The sequence below is a fragment of the Anarhichas minor genome, unplaced genomic scaffold (genome assembly GCF_050575085.1).
Source record: "Anarhichas minor isolate MPS153535 unplaced genomic scaffold, ASM5057508v1 ptg000018l, whole genome shotgun sequence".
NCBI lineage: Eukaryota > Metazoa > Chordata > Actinopteri > Perciformes > Anarhichadidae > Anarhichas > Anarhichas minor.
The window spans coordinates 11,320,027-11,347,076 of NW_027466464.1; the positions used below are offsets into that span (position 1 = coordinate 11,320,027).

The window sequence follows — 27,050 nt, forward strand, 5'->3', positions numbered from 1 at the left end:
TTCACAGTGAACAAATGTTTTTGCTTACATGAACAGCGTCTTTGTGTTTTATATTTCTTTATGGAAACATGTTGCTGTTCCCCTCAGGCAGACAAAACGGACAGTTTTACGTTCAGCCGCCAGGGGGCAGTAGGGGGCAGCCCTGCTCGGAGCCACTGAAGATAATATCACTGACACATTTTCCTTCTTGAGTGAGTCACACACACGAGCTCTTTTACAACTTTGGTGGATCTGCCATTAGCTGGATTCTTCTGGCTGATGCATCAGGTGAAAGAAAATAACTCTCTGACCTCGAGGGATTCACTGCGAGCGTGTTAGTCAGAGAACAGAGGTGAGACAAGGTAGTGAAGGAAAACCAGACGGTCCTGTTGGGAGGGAGGTTCCGCCCCGCTGCAGCTCTCACTATTGATACTCTCTCAAGCAAAACGCTGAGAGATTAAATCATGTTTGATGCCGTGAATAAACTGTGGCCTTTAATGTGTTGATACAATCAGTGTCTATTTCCACAGCACCAATTTTCCCATTTAAAGTCTTGCGGCCTGGGTTGTCTAAGCGTTTACCACATAACTGCAACATACATGGTTTGATTCCCGACTGAGGACCTTTTGTTACATGTCAGAAGCTTCCTGTCTCTCTACACGGCTGTCTACGGAAGCCCTGAGAGGGAAACAAACATTCTGGTGATCCACTTTATAAATTATTTTCTCTTTGTTATTTTTCATCTGTGAAACAGGCGTGGACAATAAAGTTTTGGATGATCATTTTTTTTAAGTTACATTGTTGACCTGTTACACATTTGTTTTGTGTTTGTTGCTGTAATACTCATTTTGGCCACAAGAGGCTGAAGTGCATCACTACCCAATGTTCTGTCTGAAAGGCATTCATGTTTTCTTTCAGGTGAGTTTTAATTTACATAACTCGCTAACACACAATACATGAACCTTAAATTAACTGACCGGGGAGAAAACATGAATGCTTTCACAACACTTTTTTCCCTACTCGTGTTACAGATTATTCTTCTTTTATCGGGAACCTCAAAAGAAAAAATATTCTAGCAAAACCAGTTCTTAAATCATAAACTCTGGGAAAAAACAGCTTAGATCAGACTAAGAAAACGGATCACCACCGAATTTTTCTTCCCCTTGTGGGAAAGCTTTTAATGTGAAAATAAAAAGAGGAAGCGTTGCTTTGTTGCTGGTAGATCAGGAGAACGACAAAGCAGAAACAGCTGGAGAGCAGATAGAACAACAGAAACTCTAACAGCAGAGTGGTGAGTTTGACACCACTCTGCTGTACTGACTGTGTCAAGGAACCTCACACTAGATTTACCAGCTGTTGCAGTAGAGTACAGGTAATTCCAGCCCGTCAATGTTTTTATCACCTGGGCTTCATTAGCTTACTTGAAAACCAGCTCCTATAAGAGAATTTACTATATTTCGATTTCTCTGCTGTGTAATAACCCACATAGGGGGGAATTCTCCTTTGGAGTAATCAGTAGTACTTTTTTTTATCCGCGACATCGTGGCCCCGTCTCTCCTCCTCGCTGCCTCCTTTTCCGCCGTGTCGGGCAGACGTGAAAGCCCCGAGGAGGTTACTGAACCGACGAGGCGGGGCAAATGTTTTTCGGGCTTCGCCCCGGTGTTAAAACGTGCCGCGTGTCTGTGTTTCTTCCCAACTGGAGTGGAAAACGTATCTCTGATTTTGCTCCATTGCACCTGCAGAAGAATCGGGACGAGAGTCGAGGGAAGTGTTTGTCCGGAGCGCGACAGATGTAGAAGCAGTGATGAGGAGATAAAACAGTCTGAGATCACATGTTCCGTCCTTTCAAGGTGAATTATTTTCATTTATAAAACATACATAGATGTGCATTTAATGCAAAGTCTGATTGATGTTGTTTTTTTTGTCAAATGCAATACTTTCAAATGTTGCAGACGAGGATATCTGTCGCGTGTTTCCGTTGGGCTTAAAAACAACCTAAATCCAAGTCACACCATCGCGGTCATTAGTGGTTTGTCCGTCCGTCCGTCTCGTGGAAATAAAGGAGCGACCGGGACGGCGGAGTCTCTGTGTGGATTTCAGAAACCTCAAACGCTCCCATCTTGTTTGGCTCAAACAGAAAAAAGGAACGAGTGATTGTGCATCATTCCTGCCTCTTTGTTTCCATTTCATCCAAATCAAAACATAAAAAAAGATCAATATATTCAAACATGAGTGTAATATTAAGATTCATATAATATATATATATATAAAAAAAATAAAAAACTGCAAACCCAAAGTGAAAACATTTGAGAGCCACAAAACAGAGTGAGAGAATTAAAAAACAGTTCGGGGTCCTACACGGAGGTTTCCGACTGTAGCCGCAGCACGAACTTGTGCGACTTGGGGTCGATGTATTCCTCCGACATCTGGATGTAAGGGATCTTCTTGGTCGTCACCACCAGGCTGAAGTCCCCGCACCGGAGCAGGAAGGTGGAGCCGTCTTTCAGGCCGCTGGTGACCGACGCCTCGCTGATCAGCGTCCACCGGCGGGCCAGCCAGTGGTCCCGGCTGTACTGCAGGGTGGGACCTGGGGTCAGGTAGCACTCCAGGAACGCCTGGGCGGGGAGGGAGACACACACACAGTTATCACAGCTCAGAATGAGATGTCAAGCTCACGTGGGACGGAATGAAAAATAAAATAAAAAACCTTGGGCGTCATGTTGTTGGTGATGCAGAAGGCCAGGTGCTGCTGGATGCTCTCCATGCTGTGGCAGTGCTGCTGCTTGGTGGTCCTCAGGTACTTCTGCAGGGCGCGCGCCATGGACGGGAAGATGGCCTGCGCCGCCTCGCGGGGGTCCATCACGTCCCCCGGGGCCTTCTTCTGCTCCTCCTCCTGCATGCGCTTGATGTGCGTGAACGCCTCCTCCACCGCCACCACCAGTCTGGAGAGGGAAAGAAAAAAAAGAAAGCGTTTCACTCAAAGCTGGAAATATTCTGTCGCTTTTTTCTCGAGACGGCTCGGGAACTAAATTACCGTGCTTTGCGCTTGCGAACGCGCCTCTCGTGCTCCGCCTCCTCGTAGTACAGCTCGTTGTGGCTGGTGTCCCTGCGGCGGGCGGCGGCCGCGATCATGGCTCTGGACTGGGAGTGGGCCATTCCTGCTGCCGCTGTTGCTGCCGCGTTGTTCCCCGGACCTGTCGAGGACATAAAAGATGAGACAGGGATTTCTTAAAAGCCTTAAAGACGAAAGGTAATGGAACAAAGAAATCCTTGGTGGTGACATAAAGATGCAACGTGCTTTTAGAGTGGGGGGGGGGGGGGGGTAGATCATTGATGCACATACACCACGGTTCATTTCCTTTTATCACCCGCAATATCAAAGCTGACATGAAAAGCCGCACAAAGTCGTAATATTTATAATATTTAATTGTTCCGAGCACCGTGATCATTGGAAAATCAAACCACGCTCACGCGTTGCTATTGATATTCAAGCATTCCCTTTCCTCTGCCACTCGGTGCCTTCGGGAGTCTAATTAAAAAAGCGTCTCGGGCAACTTCAAAAGTTGACTTTTTATTTCTTTGGAAGGAGGATGGGAGGCTGCTGATGAACCACTGGCTGGTGTTAATGCAGGTTAAAAGAAGGCAGAGCCGCTGAATTATTAATGCGGGGCAGGGATCGCGCGTGAACAGAATAATTCATGGACGGGGAGAAGAGGGAGTTTAGAAGCGCACCCTGCGCTCGCTTTTACTGCACTTAGATGGGATTCATGGGTGAGAGGTATCCTGCTGGAAGCCATGTGTTGCCATGTCAGGAGCAGGTAAACCTGGGATGTGTTGAACCGCTTTCTGTACGGAAGATTTAAAACATCTTAATAAAAAGAAATCAAACAAAGTAATGCAGTGAAGCGTCATAGCGGTCACACCCACGTAAAATAAAAGGGAGCAGAACTCCTTATAATAAGAAAAGTAGCGTGATGAATGAATCCAAATGTATGTGTTATCTGTGTGGTGATTAAATATGATGATGTGATTTTAACGAGGCATGGAATCAGCTGTTACAGGCAAAAGTCTAAATAATTGTCCTTTTAATATGTTTTTATTTAATTATTTCAGGAACCGTATTTCAATGTGTTTTGTCGGCACTTTTAATCCCCGATATGGGAGCGGAGAAAACAACACGGAGACGAAATTCGCTCGTCGGGCGTCATGAAAATCACCTGGGCCCATTTGGATGCAGCGTAAATTAACGTTATGGCCGCTTTGTGCCCCGGGGGTGGGGGGGGGGCTTCAACACTCTTTAATCAAGGAAAGATTATCGTCTGTCCCAGAGTTCGACTTATTTATTGCAACGCTGGTGCGGCTGCAGAGAGAGAGGAGGAGTGGGAGGGAAAAGCTCCAGACATGAGAGAGAGACAGAGACACAGAGAGAGAGAGAGAGAGAGAGAGAGAGAGAGAGAGAGAGAGAGAAAGACAGAGCGAGAGAGAGAAACAGAGTGAGAAACAGAAAGAGCGAGAGAGACAGAGACAGAAAGACAGACAGAGAGAGAGAGAGAGAGAGAGAGAGAGAGAGAGAAAGACAGAGCGAGAGAGAGAAACAGAGTGAGAAACAGAAAGAGCGAGAGAGACAGAGACAGAAAGACAGACAGAGAGAGAGAGAGAGAGAGAGAGAGAGACAGACAGACAGACGGAGAGAGAGACAGACAGACGGAGAGAGAGAGAGAGAGAGACAGACAGACAGACAGACGGAGAGAGAGAGAGAGAGAGAGAGACAGACAGACAGACAGACAGACAGACTATAGCTATTGATTTATCGGCCGTCTCCCACGAACATTTAAGAGGAGGCGGAAGAAAGGAGGGAGACAAACTGCAGGAGGAGGAAAAGAACAAACTGGGGAGGGAGTAAAGTTAGTGCACTGAAGTGAAGCTTGAGCACCCTTAAGGGAGAGCGATAACGTAATACAGAGGGCTTGTGCTACAGTCTGCCAGCTGTTGTGAGGACGACTTTGAACCTTTTTTTTTTTTCATCAACCTGTGGCATGCAAGCGAGTCTGTGTGTGAAGCATCACTTCTGTGTGAAAAGGAGGTGTAGCTTCAAGGACACCGAACGTGCACATGATTCAAGGAGAGCTTTTATAAAGTGAACAAAAGGTGCTTTGGTTGGTTTACTTACTGTCAAAAAGGTATGCTTTCAGTTTAGCTCTAAAGGCGTCTTAAAGGGTTAGCGTCGGTGTGAGGGGACACATAAGGAGAGAGCGTTTGAGGCGGGTATCAGATAACCACACGTGTCGTAGCGCATCGGCTACAAATCACTCTTCGTTCCCTGACAACACATTCTCCAATCGGGATAACGGTCGCGGATCCGCTTCCTCCACACAGCGCTGGAATGCGCTGTGTGGAAGTCAACATGCAGAGACTTGATGTTTGTCAAGGTGATTTTTCCTGTTATACTGAAATGAATGCAAACGAATGGCTGCCTGGAAGTATCGATGGAAGATATGAATCGAAAAAGCTAAAAAGATGAGACAATAATGAAAATAATTAATGTTAGCTGCAGCCCTATAATAATCTAAAGCAAGTAACGCTACACATTATTTAAAAATGAGGACCTCTTGTGTGTTATAGTGGATATACAGAGTGATACAGATGACAGCATGACCCCAGCATATATGTTAGAGACACAGAAAACACAGAGTTCAAAGACCGGACCACTCACCCTCAGCGGGGGCTGCTGGGAACTCACCATCCACGTTGTAGACCTTGAGGCCGGCCAGGTGCTTGGCGGCGCGGGACTTGGAGGCGGAGAGCAGCGCCGGGTTGTGCACCGGGAAGTCGCAGTAGTAGCGCTCCAAGATGGCCAGAGCCGCCCGCTGGATGCTGCAGAGAGGAGAGGAGTCAAAGAGGAGCTTTAGGCCGAGGGGGGAACGTTAGGAAGTTTAAATCCGGTTGGCTCTATGCCAGCGTGAGAGGTTGAGCTCTAAGAGCGGAGAGAGAAACGTGAGAGACACTAGGAAACAACCTACTGAGAGACTAAAAAGACTCATCACAAGAGGAACAGGATAGAGGGAAGGATGTAGGACATGTCAGATTTCTGCATTTCCTTGTTGTCGTATCAATGTGATTTGTCTCCTTAAGCACTTCTAATACAGGCTACAGATGTTGACAGCTGTTGGCCGACCCACAACACCACTTTCCTGCTGAACAATGGGCCCTTTTCTCCTCCAGCTTGTGTGGACTTCATTCATAGGCGCGAGAGCCCTCGCTGTGTCGTTCTGCGGGGTCACGTGAAGAGCTAACTCGATATACATGAACAACGGCACATGCTAGCCTGCTGCATGCGCTTCCTATCATCCCGGAGGAGGATCACGGTGTGACCTCTCAACTTTTCTGCCATCTCGTAGCTTCAGCTCCGTCCTCAGAACAAACTGTACATTAAGTGGTGGGGTCATTAGAAATACCACAGGCAGACGCAAGCCGCCCAGACTCTGCCGAGAGTCACATGTACTGCGCGACATCATGACGGGCTAGATTGGCGCTCATTTCTGCCAAAAGGGGCGGCAAGGAGACTGGTGGCCGCTCCCCTGGTCAACTCTGCATTCAAACAGACAGGACCATTGTTTAGTCGGAGTTCTAACGCTTCCCGACTACGGTCAATCATTAAAGCCGAGCAAACATGACAGAAAACCACTCCGAGCGAGCAGCTCCGCTGGCCTTACGCGGAAATAAAGACCAAATGGAGACCGTCTCCAACGTTGCTGCTCAGGACTGACCAGTCAGGGAACGTGACCCCCCCCCCCCTCTCTCTCTGGCTGTGAGGAATGCGTTCATATTCAACTCGTCAAAAAGGCTTCCTCCGGCCCTCCAGATTGGCATCAAAGGCCAGGCAGACGGAGACAAGCCTTCGGGGCCCCGGGGGCCCTCGGCCATTATGATAAGGAAAACCCTGCCAGGAAAAAAAAAAAAAAAAACAGGAATGAAAGCAGCAGCCGCCCTTCTGCTAGTGGAGGAGATACATGAGAGAAAACACACACGTTTATGTCGGTGCTTCTCTGTATGATGCATGTTTGTGGCTGCATGTGCAGGAATAATTTGTGTGTGTGTGTGTGTGTGCCGGCTGACCAGATGCTGCGCTCCGGTCTGCAGGGAGCGCTAATTAGCCGCGTGTTTACAGTCGCAGACGGACAACAGAGCGAGGACGGGCACGCTGCCGGCCAAGCACCATGAATGGAGCAGCTTACAAAGGACAACACCCCCCGAGCAAGTCGGCTCACACACCGACCAGACCATTACACACACACACACACACACACACACACGCCTGACCCGTTTCTACCAATGCCATGCATTTACCTCGTATCTCTAAATGTGGTGATTCGGATTGTTGTTGTTTTTTAACTGAAAGGTTTGGGTTCAAAGACTTTCCTGTGCTATATAATTCCAGCCAAAGACACTTACGTCAAGGAATTGATGATTTATGGCAAATGGTTCTCAAGTGAGATTTTGGTGGAGCAGCCACACAGACCTCATCAGATTTATCTGGTTTTCTTATGGAGGTCACAGAGAGGAGTCAGTAAAAGTTCGAACTTCAAGACACAAAGTGTGAACCAGTCCACCTGCACAACTACAGAAAGATAAGACCTGAGTGTGGGAGCAGATGTGGGGGATGATGCTTCATCCGTCCGGTCATAAAAGAGGCCCGTCTATAAATCCATCATGATTTATGAGCGTATGTGAGACTGGGGAGCTGCTGTGTTTGGCGTAAAAAAAATGGGATCTTCCTGTTTTTGCTCAGAGATAGTAAGGTCATGAAAACCTGGTTGGTCTGGTCGGAGCTGTTCTTTGACACACACACACACACAGTTCCTTTCTTTCATTCCCACATACATGTTAGGATTCTTCAACTCTAGCCTACCATTAAGTATTAATCCCTCGTTCTCTATTCTGTCTCTCCCTGCCTCCGTCTCCTGGGTCTTGCCTCTGTACTCCGCCCTCTGTGCGCTGCTCTTTTCTGAGGACTTTCCTCTCTGAAGTCTTCCCCACCCTCTCCTTTTTTGTTGTTGTTTTCCTCCCGGCATGGTTTCCTCTCCCCATCAGCCACTTAGTCTGCACGCCTTCTTGTCTCTGCATTTTCTTCCATCTTCCCTTTTCTCTTTTCCTTTCCTTTCTCTCGGCCTCTTGTATGAGTTACTTCCTCCCATTTATAAATGTGTCACCAGTGTATGTCTCTCTCACTTGAGGTGTCCCAGTTTCTTTCTCTCCCTCCGCCTTCATCTCGCCCACACGTCCCCCTTTTCCCTTCTTTCACCCCCCCCTCCCATGTTCTCCTCCCCTATCATCTATCAACATGGCTCTCTTTACCTTGCATCTTGTCCCTTCCTCTTACTCCTTCTGTCTTCTCTCTCTCTCTCTCTACATGCACAACTGGGTATTCCGCTAAACTTGCTCTCAATGCTAGCCGCATCCGCCGATGCCTCAGTGAGAAAGCTGAACAGACCGGTAACACTCTGTTGCGAAAAAAAGTCGTTAATTCACATGATTGTTATTGCAAACAGTCCCATAAAAAGACCAATCAGAGGCTGATTTATCTCCTTCCTCTGTGCCATCGAGCTCCATTGTTCACACCAATGAGCCACACCGTTTACTGGCTGACATGTTGCTTCATTACCATGAACACACACACACAAACACACACACACTGTAGTGTATTCTGTCATGATCCCACATACACCGCCCGGCTACCCCAAATGCCGATTAATCCGCCGCTGAAAATAGTCCCCAACAAACACAGTATTTCCTCTCGTTTGGGTGACGTTTGATAAAAACTACAGTGCCTAGCTGTGTGAAGAAATCAACCATTGACACACATCGTCTTGCCACGTTTGCAGAAGATATGAGAAGATATGAGCGGACAACATTGAAAAAAGCAGCTGGCCGCTCCCCGTGCTTCCTCACCTGAGCTGTCCCAGGTTGTAGTGCCTCATCTCGCCGTCGGTGGAGCGCGTGACGCACACGGAGAAGCACGGCTGGAGCTGCCGGAGCTCCAGCAGCACGATGGCCAGGTAGTGGATGAACAGCAGGGCGTCCACCAGCGACACGGCGTACTGCACGATGCCCTGGTAGTTCTCATCCTGCGACAATATTAAAGGGTCAGTTGCGCTGCCTGATGACATATACGCAGAGTATACACTGAATCTAAACTACATGCAAATGCAGTAAACATTTCCCCCAAAACATATTACTGCAGGAAAAAAAAAAAAAAAAAGATCGTACACATGTAAGACAAGATGTAGAGCGTATGAATATTTAGACACATTTCAAAGGATTGCAAGCGTTTTACTGTTTTCCTACATGCATTCTGAATGAGGGACCAACCGGGATTTTAAATTATGACTCTCACAGTAAACACAGCGCTGGGGAAACCAAATATCTCTTTTGGTTGGTTGTGATTTCTTTGAGCTCCTAAAAGGCATTAAAAATGTATGTGTCTCCAATAAACGAGACCTCTCCCACTGCTGTTGGAAATATCATATCATATTTCACGCCCGCATTCCCGTCTCCAAACCCACCTGCGAGTCGAGTATTCTGACGCCGTAGAACAGCCAGTACGCGACCACGAAGAGCAGCACCAGCACGGCGAGCAGCGCCCTGAACACCAAGACCCGCGGGAGGCCGGCCCGCGGCTGCCTGAAGAAGAGCGCCCAGACGGCCAGCAGCAGTATGAGCAGCTTGAAGGCCACGGAGATGAAGAGGCCCTCGCACGCCGTGCCGCAGCTCTGCAGCTTCTCCGGCCAGAGGAGGTGGGGGAGCGCCAGGAAGGCGATCGGCGTCAGGAACACCAGCAGGCCCAGGACCACGGCCAGGGCCATGGTGAAGTAGCGGCGGCAGTCGAGGCCCACGCTGTCCTCCAGGTCCTTGGTGATGCGGACGATGTCCTCCTGGGAGAGGCTGTGCTCCGACGTGCCCGTGACGGCCGTGGTGGTCTCGCCCCAGTTGTCATCCTGGAGATATGAAGAGGAGGGAACAAGGAAGCATTTAAGATAACGAGTGCATCCTAAAACCCTTATTTTATCATTCCTAACTTCTTCATCCTCACTGGATAAAAACTGATCCGGTCAGCCATCATAAACCATAAATCAAAGAAAGATGTTCTATTCATCACCTCTAATTCCTCCTATTAACCTGTATGATGTATGAAATAATATTATTTAATCCATCCATAGATAGACGCTAGAGATCACTATACCTCAGGAATAGATTTACATAAATTTCTCTCAATAATTTAGGCTACTGAATTATTTCTACAATTAGTTTTTCACAATTAATTTACAACCAGATATAATAAATGTATGGTGCAAATGATCAATGAGATGCACCCAATGAAAGTCCAGCCAATGCACAATAACAAAAGCACAATGGTGGAGTGGGGCTTGGGCCTGATACAGCTACTGTGCTCGAGGGGACAATGTGAGAGAGGACATCAGAAGATTGAAAATATAAGAGAGGAAGCTTCCATCTCTTCCATCTTCTCTCACTGCGCTGTATTAGGCCGGCTAACATTGTCCTACAGCTGAGGCTCCTCCAGTGGAGTTACATTATATTTCTTTTGCATCTGACGTCAGCTCAACAAAACAAAACAAAAAAAGGCACGGGAGGTAATTTCCCAGCACGCGAGAAAAAGAAAGGAGTAGAAGATAGGAAGTGGAAAAAGTAAACAGAGCGAGCTGCCAACTGGGCTAAACGCTGACGTCTGGGTCCGACTGCATCCGCAGATAATGAAGGTCAGCGGCGTCGGAGCAGGAGCCGCTAGAACAAGGGAAGATAATAACTCTTTACACAGCCAGTCACAACAAGCTGCTACCGCGGCTCTGTGGGCGGCTGAGCACCGGCCCTGCCAACGAAAAAAGAGGGCCAATGACGAACTGCCATCGGCTACAAGAACCTCCGATAACCAAAGGCGCTGTTGCCAGAGAGCAGTACCATTGTAGATGAATTCTATTTTAAGGGCTGTATTAGTGAGCAGAGAGGAGATGTATTGTGATCGCTGTAGACTGGGAAGAGGGGGGGGGGGGGGGCGCAGAGAATATCCCACTGGCCTCGGGGGTTAAAGCAGCAGAGAAAGAGATGAAGCAGAACAATGGGAGGACCCAGGCTGAAAGCTCAGGTTGTGTTTGAAGCTAGAAAGAAGCTACTATTATCACTCATACACCGATAATAGAATTTTCACTGCCTACAGAATATCAATAGTGGATGCACACATGCATTAGATGGGCGGAACATGAGAGAAATATATAAATATATATATATAAAAATAAAAAACATGAAACATTTTCTATTCATGGCCCATTCACGGGAGACGACACGTCAAAATGTTGACTTGTTGGTTTCCACGGACGGCCTCCTTGATGAGGTCCGGCACAGAAAACTATCTCGGTTTCATCTGACCTCTGACACACGACGACGCGGTTGTAAATGCTCAGCTCGATGTCTGCGCAGCTGTAGGAAGAGCCGAAACATCACGAATCACGAACGTGAGCTGTAAACCAGACGGTGGAATGCGTGGCCTGGGTTCAAAAAAAGGTCAAAGAGTGAAGATGTCGACGCGTCTCTGCGGGGAAGCGACCTGACGTTTGTGCTAGAAGGGCCAAAGTGTCTGCGTTTCATTTATTCATGCCAGTAAAATCAGTGCTTAGCAAGCAAGGCTAATGGGGCGTTCCATTTGAACTGGGAAAGTCGGCATTCTTGAGTTCCCATTTAGAAATTTCAACTGGAGCGGCAACCTCAAAATCCAAGATGGCTGCTCCGCACATCAAGAGTGAGTAAAAGCTGTAGAAAGATACTGTTTAATGGCACTTCTTTCTTATGCGTGTCTCATTAAATTCAGTCGTACACACGGTACACTAACTGTAGTTAGCCTAGCTTACTAACTTCTACTTTCCGAGTGGACGCTAGTTAGCCTAGCTTGCTAGCTTTCAAGTGGAATGTCTTAAACGCTATTGGTACATGTAACCAACGTGTGCTTGTTACAGTACAGGTCTGCGGCTCCAGTTAGCATCTCACTACGATTTCCAATCAGTGATTCCTTAAAACAAACACGATGCTCGTTATAATTCAACATTAGATCAACTCTTTATGTATTAAACTCGACAGGTGGAGATTAATTGTATCTGACAGATAATGGTACAAAAGTCTGGGAACGTAATGCAGCATGCACACAAACAAACATAAATAATGCATGTTTCAGTGCAGTCAATTGGAGTGGAGATTGCTTTTTGAAACAGAACAGTGAGAGCCACTTCATCAATAATGAGAGAGGCGGACTGAAGAGGCCCTCAGCCTCTCTCCGTGGAGACTTACGCAACAGGCCTTTTACTCACACGGAGCAATGACCCCCGGCAGACGACAAAAGTAAGCAAGGCCTCATTATTTTCTCTTGGTATTAGCGGAGGATAAGTGCTCCGCATCGGGGACGTATGCATGCCTCAGCAGCACTGGGGATATTTTGTCAAAACAAAGCGGCCATGCAGTAATGTTTTAGCGTCTCCCGACTTAAAAACATATTTATTTTTTCTGAATGAGTAAATATGGCACAACTGATCCACGTGGTGCTGAGTACAGATTCTCAAGTCGTAACCTCGTCTGACTACCAGCTGGTGAAGACAAGCGTGGCTCCGTGTGTGTAAGCAAATCACTAGGCATTAGTTGTAAGGAAGAGTGTCTCCTCACCACCTCGGGAGCACCCAGGGGAGACATGAATCACAGCTTCTCATGCCTCCACTCATCAACACTCATCGCTCATAGTTTCATACCTCTGAATCACACGCTGCTTAAGGACTCCTTCAAGAACTCCATCACCACTGGAATTAAGTGATGTGGCAACGAGTGATGTTTAAAGCAAGAATGGAAGAAAAAATAATTCACTGCATTAATGGTGCAAGAGGATACGGCCGACGGGGAACCTCAGCGTCGGAAGCTCGCACGCAATGCATCCTGGTACATGTAGGCACCGCCGGCACTTTTTGGTGTTGATTTTTTGTCTGATTGTTTTAGTTAAGTACACTAGCAGAACATCACACGGTGTTTCAAATGATTTAATATGAAGCAAAATCAGTGAGAGGATTCCCTGCTCATCAACAAGCCGTCTCAATGCTAATGAAATTTGGAGCGTTACTGTCGTTGGGTCCTTACTACTCTACCTGGGCTTTCCCTCAGCCGACATTTAAAAATAGACATTAGTGACCCACATTTCCTAACGGGATTAAGCAGCCACCTCAGGCTGATCTGGTTCAGTACCAGCAGCCTCGCAGGAGGCCCAGTCCCATTCATCACAGGAAAAGTAGGTTGAAACGGAGGAAGAGGAGCGGCGAAAAGAGAGAGGGAACAAAGAGGAAGAAGGCGAGAGCGCGACAGACATGTTCACTAACAAGGCAGCCAATTTCAAGGAGAGGGACTGATCCACACAGGGACGGAAAGTGAGGCCAGTGGCAGTTCAAAGGCCAGAGAGTATTACTGCACACAGACCAACGTGTGAAATCCTCCGCTCAAAACTACATGTGTGTCATGAATAAAACACACCTCAACTAAACACCTGTCAGGTCTACTCTACGTGCTACGCCTGCAGGGATTTATTCAACCCAGACGACGGTTTTACAAGCAGTTCCTCCGCTCTGGGCGACTTAACAGCTGAATAACGGAAACATCCGATATGACGTGTTCTCACACACCACTCGAGAAGAGAAGAGAAGGGAAGAGACAATGGAGGCATCATTAAAGTCTGTTGAGCGGTGTGCCTATAAAAGCACGGCGAGGGCGGTTTGATAAGAGGCAGAATGTGCCATCAAAGTGTTTCTTTGATGAAATGTTGGCCCGGCTGCAAACTTTAAGTGCTGCAACATGATACAGGGGCTGCTGAGCTTTAAACACATCCAGCAAGACATGCGAACCGCACACTCGTCTGCGTGCATCGTATTGCGTTGCAGGACTGATTGTGGGGATTGGAGGGGTTTCCTGATGTTGTGGGCCCTCGCTCAAAAGCCCTTCGGGGTGTTTTTTATTTTTTAATTATATGACAATTACTTCTGTTTTGCCAAAAAAATACATTTGCTGAGAATATTCTATTCTGGTCGGAGGTGAAATAACACATTTTTGCAGTTAAAATCAGAGAAAGCTGAATATTTTGCACCTGTAGAAGTTCTTTGGGACTACAATAACTACCACTAAGCCTTTAAGTGCGTATCTGAGCAGGTGTATATATAGCACACTGGCTACGCACACTAACACGCTATGTCTGCCAGCGTGCATTTCCAAAGCTTTCAGCCGAGTATCTTATGCATTCTTCCTCCACCGGAGTATAAATAACAGCCATTGTCTCTCGCGGTAAGTCAAATATCCACTAAAAGGCTGTTTTCTGTTGTTCAGCAATAAGTGGGCTGCAAACAAAAGCCTCTCGCTCAGAGCAGGAACAAGTGCACTCTACTCACTCCTGGGAGGCAAGGTGTGCGCGTGTGTGTGTGTAAAATATTGCATTCCCAAAGAGCTCCTTTAAAACCAACCTTTGTTCAAACTGTGGACAGCGTGCGAGGCGGCCAAGAACCTGTCGGGACAAGGAAGGGAAGCGCCGTAAAAATAGTCTCCCGGACTAACTCCAAGGATGGAGGAGTGACGGCGAGACAATGGGAGGCCGGCAGCTGAGCAGCGCTTGATAAAGAGGTTAAATTGCAGTATGGTTGAAATGGATTATTCACGGGAATGTCAGGTAACCATGAAGGGAAGAGAGAACTTCTAATTTAGCAAAACCCAGAAAGTGGTGTGAGGATTATGTGGCATTAAGTGAGAGCTGATGGAGAAACCTGGGACGACTTTGAATTACACTTGAAATCATCTCAAGAGCAGATTAAGGAGTAAAGAAGTTCTTTGCTGAGTGTGAAGAATACGACTTTTGTTTAACTTTAAGAGTGGGAGCTTTCTTTAAGAGCAGTTTTAACTGTTAATTACAACTTCAAGTTAATCTTATGTGTATGAAATATCTCCACTTGGGCATGTTTCTCTGCAGGCCTATTGTTAATTGCAATAAAGAGTTCACTAATCAATCAAGCAATCAACGTTTCTTGACCTGCGCAATTATTTTTAAACTGACAAACATTACAAGTGTAATTTATGGCACAATTCAAACCAAAAACAAAGCATTTGTCCCTCGCCGTTGAGGTACAGACTTCGCCTCACTCTATTGCGTCAGATAGTGTAATATATATTGCGCACATTGTGTTCACTGCATTCATACGGGATCAACGTCGGAGACCACTGGAGCTCTCTGGCATGGAAGAGCATTTGTAGAGAATAAGTAATTAAAGCTTTATTTAAGTGAGAGGAATGCGACGATAAATACAGACCATCGTGTGTCTCCTTGTTGGAGTAAAGACAAATTGGACAAGAAATGTCAGCAGCACTAAGAGAAGGGGACCTGCTTTAGGGCCGTCCTCGACCAACAACATTTCTATAAGAGCTATACGTCCAGCGACAGCGAGCACTAGACGTCCTCACTCGTTTATATAGATGTTGTTGTTCTGTATAAACCTGTAGTTCCAGTCGCTGCATGTTGGACCTCTCTTGTTCTTACCTGGCTCGGTTTAGTCCCCGCTCCAGAGCTGGCCACTGGAGGAGAGTTAGTAATAGAGTCTTCTTCTATGGTGGTGACAATCACTTCCCTTATCTCCTCTATCGCCTCGCAGACCTCGAGCACCTGCAGCACTTCGTCTCCCGCCTCCATCACCGGTGGCGACTGCATCCCCGAAATCCTCACTGAACTTCACCTCGGTCCGGCTCGCTCGAACATCGCCTCTGTGCTTCCTTCCCCCGATACATCCCAGAGTGTGTGCGTGTGTGTGTGTGTGTGACCTCCCCGACTCTGCTTTATATAGAAATCTCTCCCATCATGCCTCAGGAGGCATCGTGTGGGACTGTGCGCTCGCCTGCCACATAATGTGTGGGGCTCTACGGAGAGGAGCGATGGAGAGAGGAAGAGAGTTGATATGAGATGATCACATGGGATGTCCTGACAGCAGGAGAGATGGAGAGAAGAGGGGGGGGTATGGGATGGATGGATGGATGGAGCAGGAGAGGAAGGTGGAGCGGAGGAGTACAGTAAATAAACAGTCCAGAGAGGAGAGTAAACAACACCAATTAGGTGCCATCGCTATACTCCAAGGGTTTCACCCATCCTCCTCCTCCTCCCTCTCTCTTTCCCTCCTTCCTCCCTCCCTTTTATCCGTCTTTCCCTCAAGGCATCCTCTCTCTCTCATTCTCCGCTCGCCTCTTGCCTCAGCGCCACTCTCCGTGCATCGCTTCTGACCCAGTGAGCACCGCGGCGTCGCAGCGCTGCCACAGGCGAGGCTGAATGTGTGTTAATGTGTGTGTGTGTGTGTTAATGTGTGTGTGTGTGTGTGTGTGTGTTAATGTGCGTGTGTGTGTGCGCATGTGGGATGGTAAGACAAAAACTTGCTCATCAACAGCGGAACACAGCAACCCGACGGTGCGTATTAAAAACAATCAAAACTCGCTATGTACCAGAACCGATACTAGAGCTAACAGCTACCGCTAACGGAGGTTGCATTGGGTTTCAATATGATGCGTTCAAGCTCTATTCAGTAAAAATGAGGATTAGGCGAAGGCAAGTTATAACGTTATTGAGAGGGAATTAGGACCCGTTTAACTTCCTAACAATAACTCTAAGTGTTTTGTTTTTTAAGGTGGTGGCATATTGGGTAAGGAGGAGTTCACTGGTATTAAATACTAAATTTCTGGTATTGTTGAGAAGTGGTATGGTGCGACTTAGAAGAACCGTCGCTCTACTTTTAAGCACCGCTAGAGGAACGATTACAGAATTTGGATACAAGAAGGAGGAACATCAGGACTCTGTGTGACGATGTTGTAAGCCGTTAAAGGTCTTAAATCTGGAAGTAAGCTACAAAAGGTTGAGCAATCGCATGCCAGCTACGCAAATCAGACAGCTTTAGGTTCATTTTGAGCCAAATTGTCGCTCAGCATTTCCTTACCAGAGAGCACCTGACAGCAGCTGGAGAACAGGGGGGGGGGGGGGGGGGAGCGGTTCCCTCTCTAAACTGCTCATCTAAAAATAAACCCAGCTCCACTTCTCTTTCTCACTCCCTCTCTCTCTCTCTCTCTCCACTTGTTGGGATGGGAAGGCGCTAATTCTCAAAGAATGCTTTGTGGTTTAAACATATCGCATTTCTCTTGTTTGACACCTCGTACAATGCCGGCCCGGCACCACACTCCTAAGCCGCGCTGCATCGACCGCCGCTGCTCCCATCAACCTCTCAGTATCCACTCCAATATCCAGTTTCATACAGCCAACAGCAGCAGGACGGATTGACCCAAATTGCTCACATTATTGAGTGTCAGTTCACCTCCAGAGGTCCAGGCGACGCTCCCCTCCATTGTCCTTAGCCGGCAAAATACAACTTGCCGAGAACCACCTCGTTCCCACCTTCAGACTTCACAGCTGAACGAGCACTTGAAGCGTGTTCTTCACATTCACACGTACGTACGGCCCGGGGCTTTGGCCCGCGTCCTGGAATTGGAGCGACCTGCTGGAAGAGCTCTATTCAAACCCACCGAGCCGTCTGAGAGGTGGACGATCAACCTCATTAACGAGCCGTGTCGAAATCCCATTTTAAATAAACAAAACGTGTGAAGAACTGGTCGTCAGTTTACACCTAAGCTAAGAAATAGTTTGTTGAAGATTGATGTACACAAAATATGAAGCAGGTTAGCTTAGCTTAATATAGAGACTAGAGACAGCTAGCAGCCAATAAATAGTCAAGCCCGTAACCCCCTTAAAAAGACTTGATTAAACAAACTGGGTTTCTGTGCTCTGCATGTTGTGAATGCTTGCTGCCAAGTGAACAAATGAACACACACACACACACAAACACCACCGCTCAACAGCAGGGTCTGAACAAATCTACCACCCCTCTTCTTTTTACGATTTCCTGCGGTAAGGCCGTGAGAAACTTTTTTTTCGCGCCGGGAATCAGGAGGACATCCCCCGATGCACCGCTCCGTCAGCCAAGACTCCGGTTAAGTCCCGGCAGCGGAAGTAATGAGCGGCAGCGACTGCGAGACGAGGCCGACCCTAAATATTCACATACGGGAGCACATAGCAGGGACCGGAGTGCACACGCGGGGATTTGTGCTGAGCCGCTCTCTCAGCGGAGTACGCTGGCCCTGATTACTCAAACTGAAGCCAAACGCTCCCCGCCCTGTCAGCAGCTCCACTGCAGGCCACGGCATGAATAAGACATGAAGAGCGAAAAACACCGAGGACGACTGTGCTCTGTGGCAAATCCTGTCATGTGTTAAAATTAGACACAAACGACTGCTAACGAGTCTCGCCACGACGGAAAGTGAGCGTCAAGTAGGTCAGTACACGATTGCCGAACGTCGGAGCGACCGGGGCGTGTTTTTTTTTTTTTCTTCCCTTCAGCGGCTTAAGCCGAACACTTGATGAGGGCCACCGTGCCAGACAGTTGTTTGGCTATAAAGAGCGGGTCAGTCTTGGGTAAGCAGAGGCTGTCTGTGTGCTAAACTCTCTTCTTTCATTACATTGCGTTTTGACTCTTGCCAGCAGCAACGAAGTGTTGACGTTCCTGCTTTCAAAGCACGCTGGACGAGTAACGGCACACGTTTCACTCTTTCACGTGACGGAAAGTGAGTTAACGGAAGCGGTTGTTTCCACCTATGGTCTCTTTAAAAGCCACCAGACTGCATGAGAAGAATCACAGAACGAAGGAGTTGCTGGTCTAACTCGAGGCAGCGGTAGACCAGCAACCTCTGTGTACTGCGAGGTAAAATTACTGTTTTGGCAATGGAGTCTGGTGGCTTTGAAGAGATCATAGATAATGGCCTCAGTTTCCCATTTATCACTTTCTACTGTCGGTAATACACCGACTATGGATAAGTACCTCATACAGCCCCACTTTAAAGCCTTATTCAGTCATGAGACAGTCACAAACAGGGCTCGGCTACTTTACATCTCATTAAAAACAGGCTCCCTGGCTGTAAACACTTCACGCTTCAAGACGGAAGATTTGTATTTTATTTTTTTACTATTTATTTATTTAAATTCATTATCTGCTTCAATTCTCAGTCATTTTTCACAACTGTTGAACTAAGCAAATACGGCGACTTAACTATATCCTAATTTATATCAACAGTCTTATTTGAAGAAATGCTGTTTGTCATGACAGCCCTCAAACCGTTATCTTAAGAATTGTCTAATTTTTTTCTTTCTTTAAGGGTCACACGATGAAATGTGTTTTCAAAAATACCACACAAAACGTAACAAATTGGCGATGACTCATTGCCTGTTTTGGAAGCGAGATCTCTTGTACCCCTCCAGTGCTATTCGCTCTGCCTTTTATCCGACTCCAGGAAACATGATCGGGCGGCAGACTGCACCGATGCCCAGACAAACACATCCTGATGGTGTAGCCTACGAGACGTTAATATTTAACGAACAAGACAATTTGACGATCAATCTCCTACCTTATATTTCCGTGTTATCATATAATCCATTTCTCTGTCACTGACAAAGTCGGCATGGTTTCTGAGGGAAGAGTTTGAATTTTGACTGACAGTCAAAACAGCTAAGCTGCCGTTTTTTTTGCTTGGTCTGGTCCATTTTTGGGCGGGGGGGGGGGGGGGGGGCGCTGAAGCAATCTCCCCACCTTGCACTAGACCTCATGAGTTGACCCCCTCCCTGCAGTGAAATACAGCGTTTGCTTCCGACAAAACAAAGTGGCGATGACCACAGAAGCAACCTGCTGCATCCTTATCCTGTTGCAGATATTTCATCTGCGGTAGATTTCCTGAAAGCGATGGCGCAGGCCTCGCCAAAAGTGGACTGGCCCTTTCTGGCTTTTGCCCTCAAATACCAGATGGCCCGTCCCAGCCTGGGCTGATAAACACAATTATCATTCCAGCTCATTTTGAGTAGTGACTGATAAATCTCCTGCACTCTAAATCCCTTATAAATCGGACTAGCGGAGATCATAAAGCAACCGTGCTCCGCAAAAGGTAGAGGCAAAATGTACAGAAAGTGTGAGGTGATTCCTAATGTGTGATTCGGTTTGGATGCGGGACTGCTTTTTGGGTGACGGTGCAGCGGCGCTGTGTTCAGCCCTACCTGGACCTGCTCACCGCGAACGGCCGAGTCGCCCAGCAGCGGCTCTGCGGGCGGCGTGGTAATTGTTACGGACTTTTCCGAGCGGCTGTCTTTACCGCGGGACTTGTGGCGGTCCCGGCTTCGCTCACTGCAAAACAAAGAAGAGAAGAAAAATCACGGTTAGTGCAGTACGGATGCTGACAAAGAAATACGAGTGCACAAGCTTGGAAACAAAGAAGCCTTAGAGGGACACAGTCTGATCAAAGGGTTGTGATATTGTCAGTGAACAACCTTTTAAGAACAATTTACGAGTATATTGTTGACATTCCTCAGTCTTTGCACCTTATCTCCCTCACAGGAAGAACCCACTGTAAGCCGAGATGACCCTGGCCTTTGACTTTTGCCTTCTTGCTTCTTCACTTGTCCTATTTGACGGCAAAAAAGCATGGCGGACCAGTCTCTGAGATGAGCACTGTGAAAGAGACGGTTGCACACAGTATATGAACAAACTGATCACACAAAGAGAGCAGGGACATGTTTGATAAGACTCCAGAGCAGCTCGCTGTGTGAAGGTGGAGAAATTAAACCGTCTCCAGCTGATTTCCGTTGACTGGCGCTCATGTAAACTCTGCCCCACATAACCCCCCCCCCCTCCATATCACAGCACCACTCTTACTACAAGGCCCTCTGTCTCTGAACATATGAGCTCCATTAGCCGCACTGACCCCCTGCCCTAATCCCGCATAGAGCGTGAAACGCCGGCTCTCCACATCCTCCGCCCAGCATCAATATGGCCACATGGCACGGTGCCCTCGCTGTGGCTCCATTACCACAGAAAAGCTCAACAAGCCACAGTTAATCCCTCATCGGTGTCCCTCCCCCTCCAGCTCCAGCTGCTGACATCTTGGACATGGTACATGCAGTATTTTAAAGCCGATTGAAAAATGCAAAGTTTCCTTTGGACGGCAGCGGTTGTATTTCCCAGGTGTTGCGTTTGAGAGCTGTTGGCGGCCGCTCGGACTGAACGAGAGACAGACGGACTGACACCAGAGACATGGCTGTCAGATCTCATGTAGATATTACATGCTGAAGATGCTGCAACGAGATTACTGGACCGACATATTGGACATCGGGCGACAGCAGGCGGCTCTTTTTCAGCTGGGGGTCTGAAGACGACAAAGAGGCCATTTAAAGATGCTGTCGTCTCGTGATGATAATAGAGTTTCCTGCCGTCTGTACGCTCGTTGTTTCACGGTAATCACTTTATTTCTCTGAGCGACATTTGAACATAACAAATCAAATTTCCACAACGTTTCTCCATTAACGCACTCGAGCACAGGCTGTTGCTACAAAAATACGAAATAGTCACTTGGGAATATTGTATGCCTGGGGCTTTTATTGTGAAAGGTAAGAACAGAAGCTAGTGGATCTGGTCTGCGCTGCCTTTGTCGAGGTTGGAGAGAGTAATAAAGAGTAATAAAGTTTGCAGTCTTGGTTCAGACTCCGTGTTGTTTCATTAATGTAGACGCAACTCAACCCGTTCTGTACAACGTGTTTGGTCGATGCTTTTATTCTGAAAAATCAACCTTGTTCCGGTGTCGCTATTCCAACGCTAAATATTCAAGACAAAAACAGTTAAACATATATATATATATATATATATATATATATACATTGACGTCCCAAATGAATCGCACGATTGTGAAAATGCCTTAAAAGCTGCATTTACTATTTTTCGGGCACAATCATTTCCATTAGAGCAGCTTTAATCTTTTCAAAGTTACACAAACAAAGGACAAAGAAAGTCCTATGCTGAACTACAAATGACCAACACGGGTGGCCCCTGAACGCCACCTTCTCACACAATAACAAAACATCGCCGTAATGTGCAGGATATCCTGCCTGCTGGGGGAACGGAGGAATCGGCGTGACTGACAGCAGTGGAGCTGGTACGGTCTGACAGAGTTGCATTGGGTGGGTTGAAGTGTTTTCATTAAAGGGTGTTAACCAGTCTGCTTTCCGCCTCTATTCTTGTACTTCCCCCTTTTCAATGTGGACACGATTTTCCCACAGAAAATCACAACAGCAACTAGTGTTTCCAATGTGCACGGAGCAAGAGAAAGCTCGCTTCCAATAGCCCTCAGCAACTTCTCTCACCGACAGAGTGACGCACGTATTGCTGTCGAATAAATCCAGGAGATTAGGTCCATGTAAGCCTTTAACTATATTACAGCTATCATTATTACTTTAAATATTATTATGGCTATCATCACCATCACCGCAAAAACGGTTCCTCCGGCGGGAGCGATCATCCGTCAAAGGCTGTCACTGATTGCGATTATTAATTGGGGAGGAGAGGAGACAGGGAGGAGCAGCAGCGCCCCATGAAGAATAATAAGCAGCTCTAGGGGAAAGGAAAGGAAAGGAAAGGTAATGCTGCATTAAGTAAAGAGCAGAGTGTAGCAGAAGGTCGTGTTAAAACGCAAAAAAATATATATACTCGGAAATAAAGAACAGCATTGCTCTTGTACAGCAAAGTCTTGTTCTTAGTGAACGATCAATTTCTCCACTCAGGAGACCTCCATGGTATGTATACTGTAGAATGTATAGTAGTAGAACAGACATTCAAATCGACATAGCAGGATGGTCAGAACGGCGGCCATTTTTATGTGTTCTGTTGCCATTGCTACCGTTGTAGCGGGCTAACTTCCGCATAAAGTGGAGTAGCAAACGTTACGAAGCGTAGAGAGTGAATGAGTAAAACTTCACTTAATTCTTCATCCACGCACTCTTACATTGCTGTCAACAGATGAGCGGCAACTTTGTTCGGCTTTTCCCCCCCCATTTTTCTTGGCCTGTTTGTCTTCATAACATTCCTCTGTGATTAAACTGCACATAACCCACATGCACAATAAGAGATAACAAGTAGTGAGCTGTCACAAGCAGGTGTTTAAGGCTGGGAACCACTGGCTGACAGTAAACAAGGTGTGAATGTGTGTCTGCACACAAAGCATGTGTAATGTCCATTTATATCTCCCAGCGAAGCGTGACTCACAGCCAAAGTCAAGAGCAGAAGGTAAAGGAACACCTGGTTCTCAGCAAGCTGGCGAGACGACAAAATGTGTATGAAGAAGGTGCAAAGACGATGCGAGTTAGACGTTAAAAAAAACGTGGTCCGGACGATGCACACAGACAGGAAATACAGAGGTGAGCAGACCTGTGGGCAGCCGGGGAGTGGTTTGAACAGATCGGCCTCTGTCTACCGGCCCCTCCCCTCCCCCCGGTCCGTTTTCTCATTCCCCCTTCAGCATGCTTCTGGGGTGATCGCACTGTGTGGAAACCTCGCTCCCAACACACACACACACCTTTACCCACCACTCCCCCCCCTTTCCCACATCCTCTTCCTGCCTCATTAACATGCAGCCGGCTCGTTTGTATTCCAACAGCGCGCTCTGCTATGATTTGATTAATGGAATTTGACTTCCAGCGTGGATCCCTGAAACGGGTATGGCTTTTTTGGAACAGAGAGGATGGGGGGAGGGAGGAGGGGTCCTGTGAGGGCAGATGATGCCTGGCGAGCCGGGGCAGAGTCCCGCCAATTAGGTCCCGGAAGCGCCGTCTCCCTCCAACACCTGAGGATGAGTGTGGCTCGCGGTCGCGTTCTCTCCGCCTCACACGGAGGGAGGGCGATAGCAGGACGCCGCTGGAGAGGCAGAGCCAACTAGCGTGGCACGCCGGACCGTCTGTGGGCCAATTTGTTCTCTCCGTGGCTGGCAGGGCGACCCACACACCTGTGTGACACGCCGCTTTGTGTCGATGCGCCGGTGGACGGCTCGGCCTCAGCCAAATGGGTAGAGTCATGGAGCCAAATAAAAACTGAGCCACCACACACTCAGGGGGCGACTCCTCTGGTTGTATAGAAGTCTATGAGAAAATGACTGGAAAAGACGGGGCTGTACAACGTTGTCTGAACTTCGGACATTCCTAGTGTTGCACTTAAAAGTAGAAGAGAAATAGTTATGTAGAGCAAGAAAAAGGTGAGCTGAAATCGGATTTATACGATATGTATATGAATCGTATCATCCAGGAACCTCCAAATGGAATCATGACTGTGAATGAATTAGTTTAAATGACGTATCCAGCTCTATGTCGATGCTACATGCTGCCCAATAATTGGAGTTCGACCAATCAAAGGAACCAATTTTCCACATGAGCAGCTGCTAATATGAGATTTACTATTTCACAATCATTTAAATACTCCAAACTGACAGCGTGAAGGAGCCGAGATTTGGGGAACTTTTGAGAGAAAGACTGAAGTAAAGTGACCCAATACAAATCTACCATGATCCTTAAAGTGGTTTGAATGGTTTAAAATCTCTAGTATGAGTACGAGTAAAATATGCAACTACGATTTGTCAATGCCACTGCACCAACGAATATATATAAAACAAAAACATGGCAGCTACTTGCTGCTTCCAAGAGGCCGTGTGGTAATGGAATATTACAACCAGGGACTGAAAATCACATTAGCGTCCTTCCCTTCGCAGTTAATTGTGCAGCTCTGGATTCTGGCTGATTCAAAGGTTCATGGGCATCAGTGTAATACCCACAACTACTGAAAAGACTGCTCTCTGGTGAGTTGGTGTTTTGCTCTGGTGCAACTGAACACGGTCAGAAGGGAATACAAATAACTTCTACGTGCAAATAAATAAATCGGTGTCATCAGCATACGTTTAGTCTCAGTATTTAGCAGGAAGTAACGTCCACAGACGTGGACAATAAAGGGACCATCATTTACCATAAACTCAGGTTTACAATGTTTACTGAGGGAATAAATCAAGAGAGAAGGTTTCATAGACTTTTATACAATCAGACTTCTTTTTAAAGGAGCCTTTTCAGAGCCAGATGTTGCCGCTGGTCATTACTGAATAAGTATTTTGGACACTGGTTGAGTCTGACACAGGAGACGGGGGCAGAAAGCCAGCTATCCGAGGAAATAACTCCAAAAACCGTGCACCATCTGTTTATGAAAACCTAAGCCAATCCCATTCCATTCTTCTATTATTTTCTGACAAATGATGTAGAGATTGACTCACAAATATGCACAGATACAAACAAAACTAGACGATGATGTCACTGTGTGATTATTTGTATGTGATCACGCTCCACCGTGCCTGCATCTGTTCCTGACATCAGTGTAATTAGACGACAGCGATGCAGAGCTGCCTCACGCGTGGAACCCCCTCGGAGTAAATCACCTTCATACGACGACGGCAAAGGGGTTTCAAAGGCGGAAAAATCTTTTTTCCCTCTTTTTTAGATGGAATTAGAGGACAGCCGGTGGCTTTGGCACAGACATGGTGCGAGCGGAGGAGCGGAAAAGACGCTTGGCGGGGATGCCCGTATGTTCATTCCCAATTTACTGTCACTCACTTAAAAGGTTTCAGAACAAGAAAGTGGTGGTGGATAGAAGCTCCTCCCACCACCACCACTACTACCCACTAACCTCCCCCCCGTCTTTGATTCCAAATCAATGCGAGACCACTTTTGCTCTGCTCTTACTTTGAGCTACATGGGCACATTCCGGCCCCGGGGGAATGCCAGCGAGAGGGGGAACGAGTGATACGCCCGAGCCTACCCATCCTCAAGAGAGTAGCCAGGAATCCATTTAAGAAGGGGGAGGTGGAGAGGGGGGCGATACAGAGGAGAGGTCAAGAGCGAACCAGAAAAGGGCAGCTGCTGCATTCATATCACGGCGGACACATGGGAGCAAAGAGTACGATGAGGGGAAAGGAAAGAGATAAAGAGGACAAGAGCGAGAGCGATAAAGGGTGACAGAAAGCGTCCCACGACGTGAGACACAAAGTTCCTTAAACGGCAACAGGTGGCGGCGAGAGCGGCAGCGTAGAACTGAGAGAGATATATGGCGAAAAAAAAAAAAGGGAGCAAGTGACAAGGGAGGGGCCGTCGTGGGAACAGGAGCCTCCTCTCATCTCCTCTCAGGGCTCTCAGCGTGTCCGCCGAGCCATCAGTCAGCCGGCCCTCTCCGGCACCTGTCTCCCGCCGCCTTCCTGAGGCCTGTCAACCACGGCCATTTCCCTGCTGACAGACTAATGCGCCGACACAAGCTGTGGGGCTTCGTGCATATGCCGGGGGCCGGAGAGGAAGACGGAGACACACGGGGGGGGGGGCGGGATCACAGGGGTGGAGAGGGAGAGGAGGAAGTAGAAATCCAGGGATGAGAAAGGGAATAAAGAGGAACTGACTGAGAATAAATGTTTCTGGTTCTTGTTTCAGCCATATTGTAGTTTTTTATCTGTTCTAAGAATCCAACTCCGTTGCGTTACGTGACTCACAGTTGGAGCATTTCTTTGACTCGGATGGAAATCAGTACAAAAGATGAACAACAGGAGGGAACAGAATTATCGACGGAGCAGGATTTAGTCTTACCCGTGCCTGTGGGATCCCCGGGAGCGTCCGGAGTAGTAGGAGTAGCCCGAGTAGGTGGACTCCGTGTCCATGGCGGCGCAGTCCCGCCCGGGCAGCCGGGATCGGGGGGGTTTGAAGCGGAAGGCTGCTCGGCTGGTTCCGCTGGCTAGGCGCAGCGGGCTGTCGCCGAGCTCGGAGGCGATGGGCCGGCTCGCTCACGAGGCGAGCGAGCTGTCGGCGGTCGGGCTTGAAAGCGACCCTGGGGGCGCCCGGTGAGGAAACATCAACCTGGAGGGGAAGCGAGGAGGAGACATGTGAGTTTGAAATGTCCGGGAAGCCGGCCCACATCTGACTGCTGGAGACAGGAGGAGCCAACGAGACGGTGTCTAGAATAAAGAACATTACACAATCACCCCTTTCTTTCTCATCACTTCTTTTATCAGTGTGTATTCATTAGCACCCCTCA

The 27,050-nt window shown here is 47.6% G+C and overlaps 1 protein-coding gene across 1 annotated transcript; it reads right to left on the reverse strand.

Annotated features, from left to right (window-relative positions):
- Positions 1 to 1,127: 1,127 nt before the first annotated feature.
- On the reverse strand, positions 1,128 to 26,676 carry LOC142953058 (vang-like protein 1). Its single transcript, XM_076095126.1, has 8 exons — positions 26,606 to 26,676; positions 20,177 to 20,303; positions 9,543 to 9,974; positions 8,929 to 9,104; positions 5,693 to 5,853; positions 3,014 to 3,173; positions 2,687 to 2,921; positions 1,128 to 2,594 (listed from the first exon to the last, which is right to left on the reverse strand). The coding sequence occupies exons 1-8, from the start codon at positions 26,674 to 26,676 to the stop codon at positions 2,334 to 2,336; spliced, it is 1,623 nt and encodes a 540-aa protein (XP_075951241.1). The 3' UTR covers positions 1,128 to 2,333.
- Between the last annotated feature and the right edge of the window lie 374 nt (positions 26,677 to 27,050).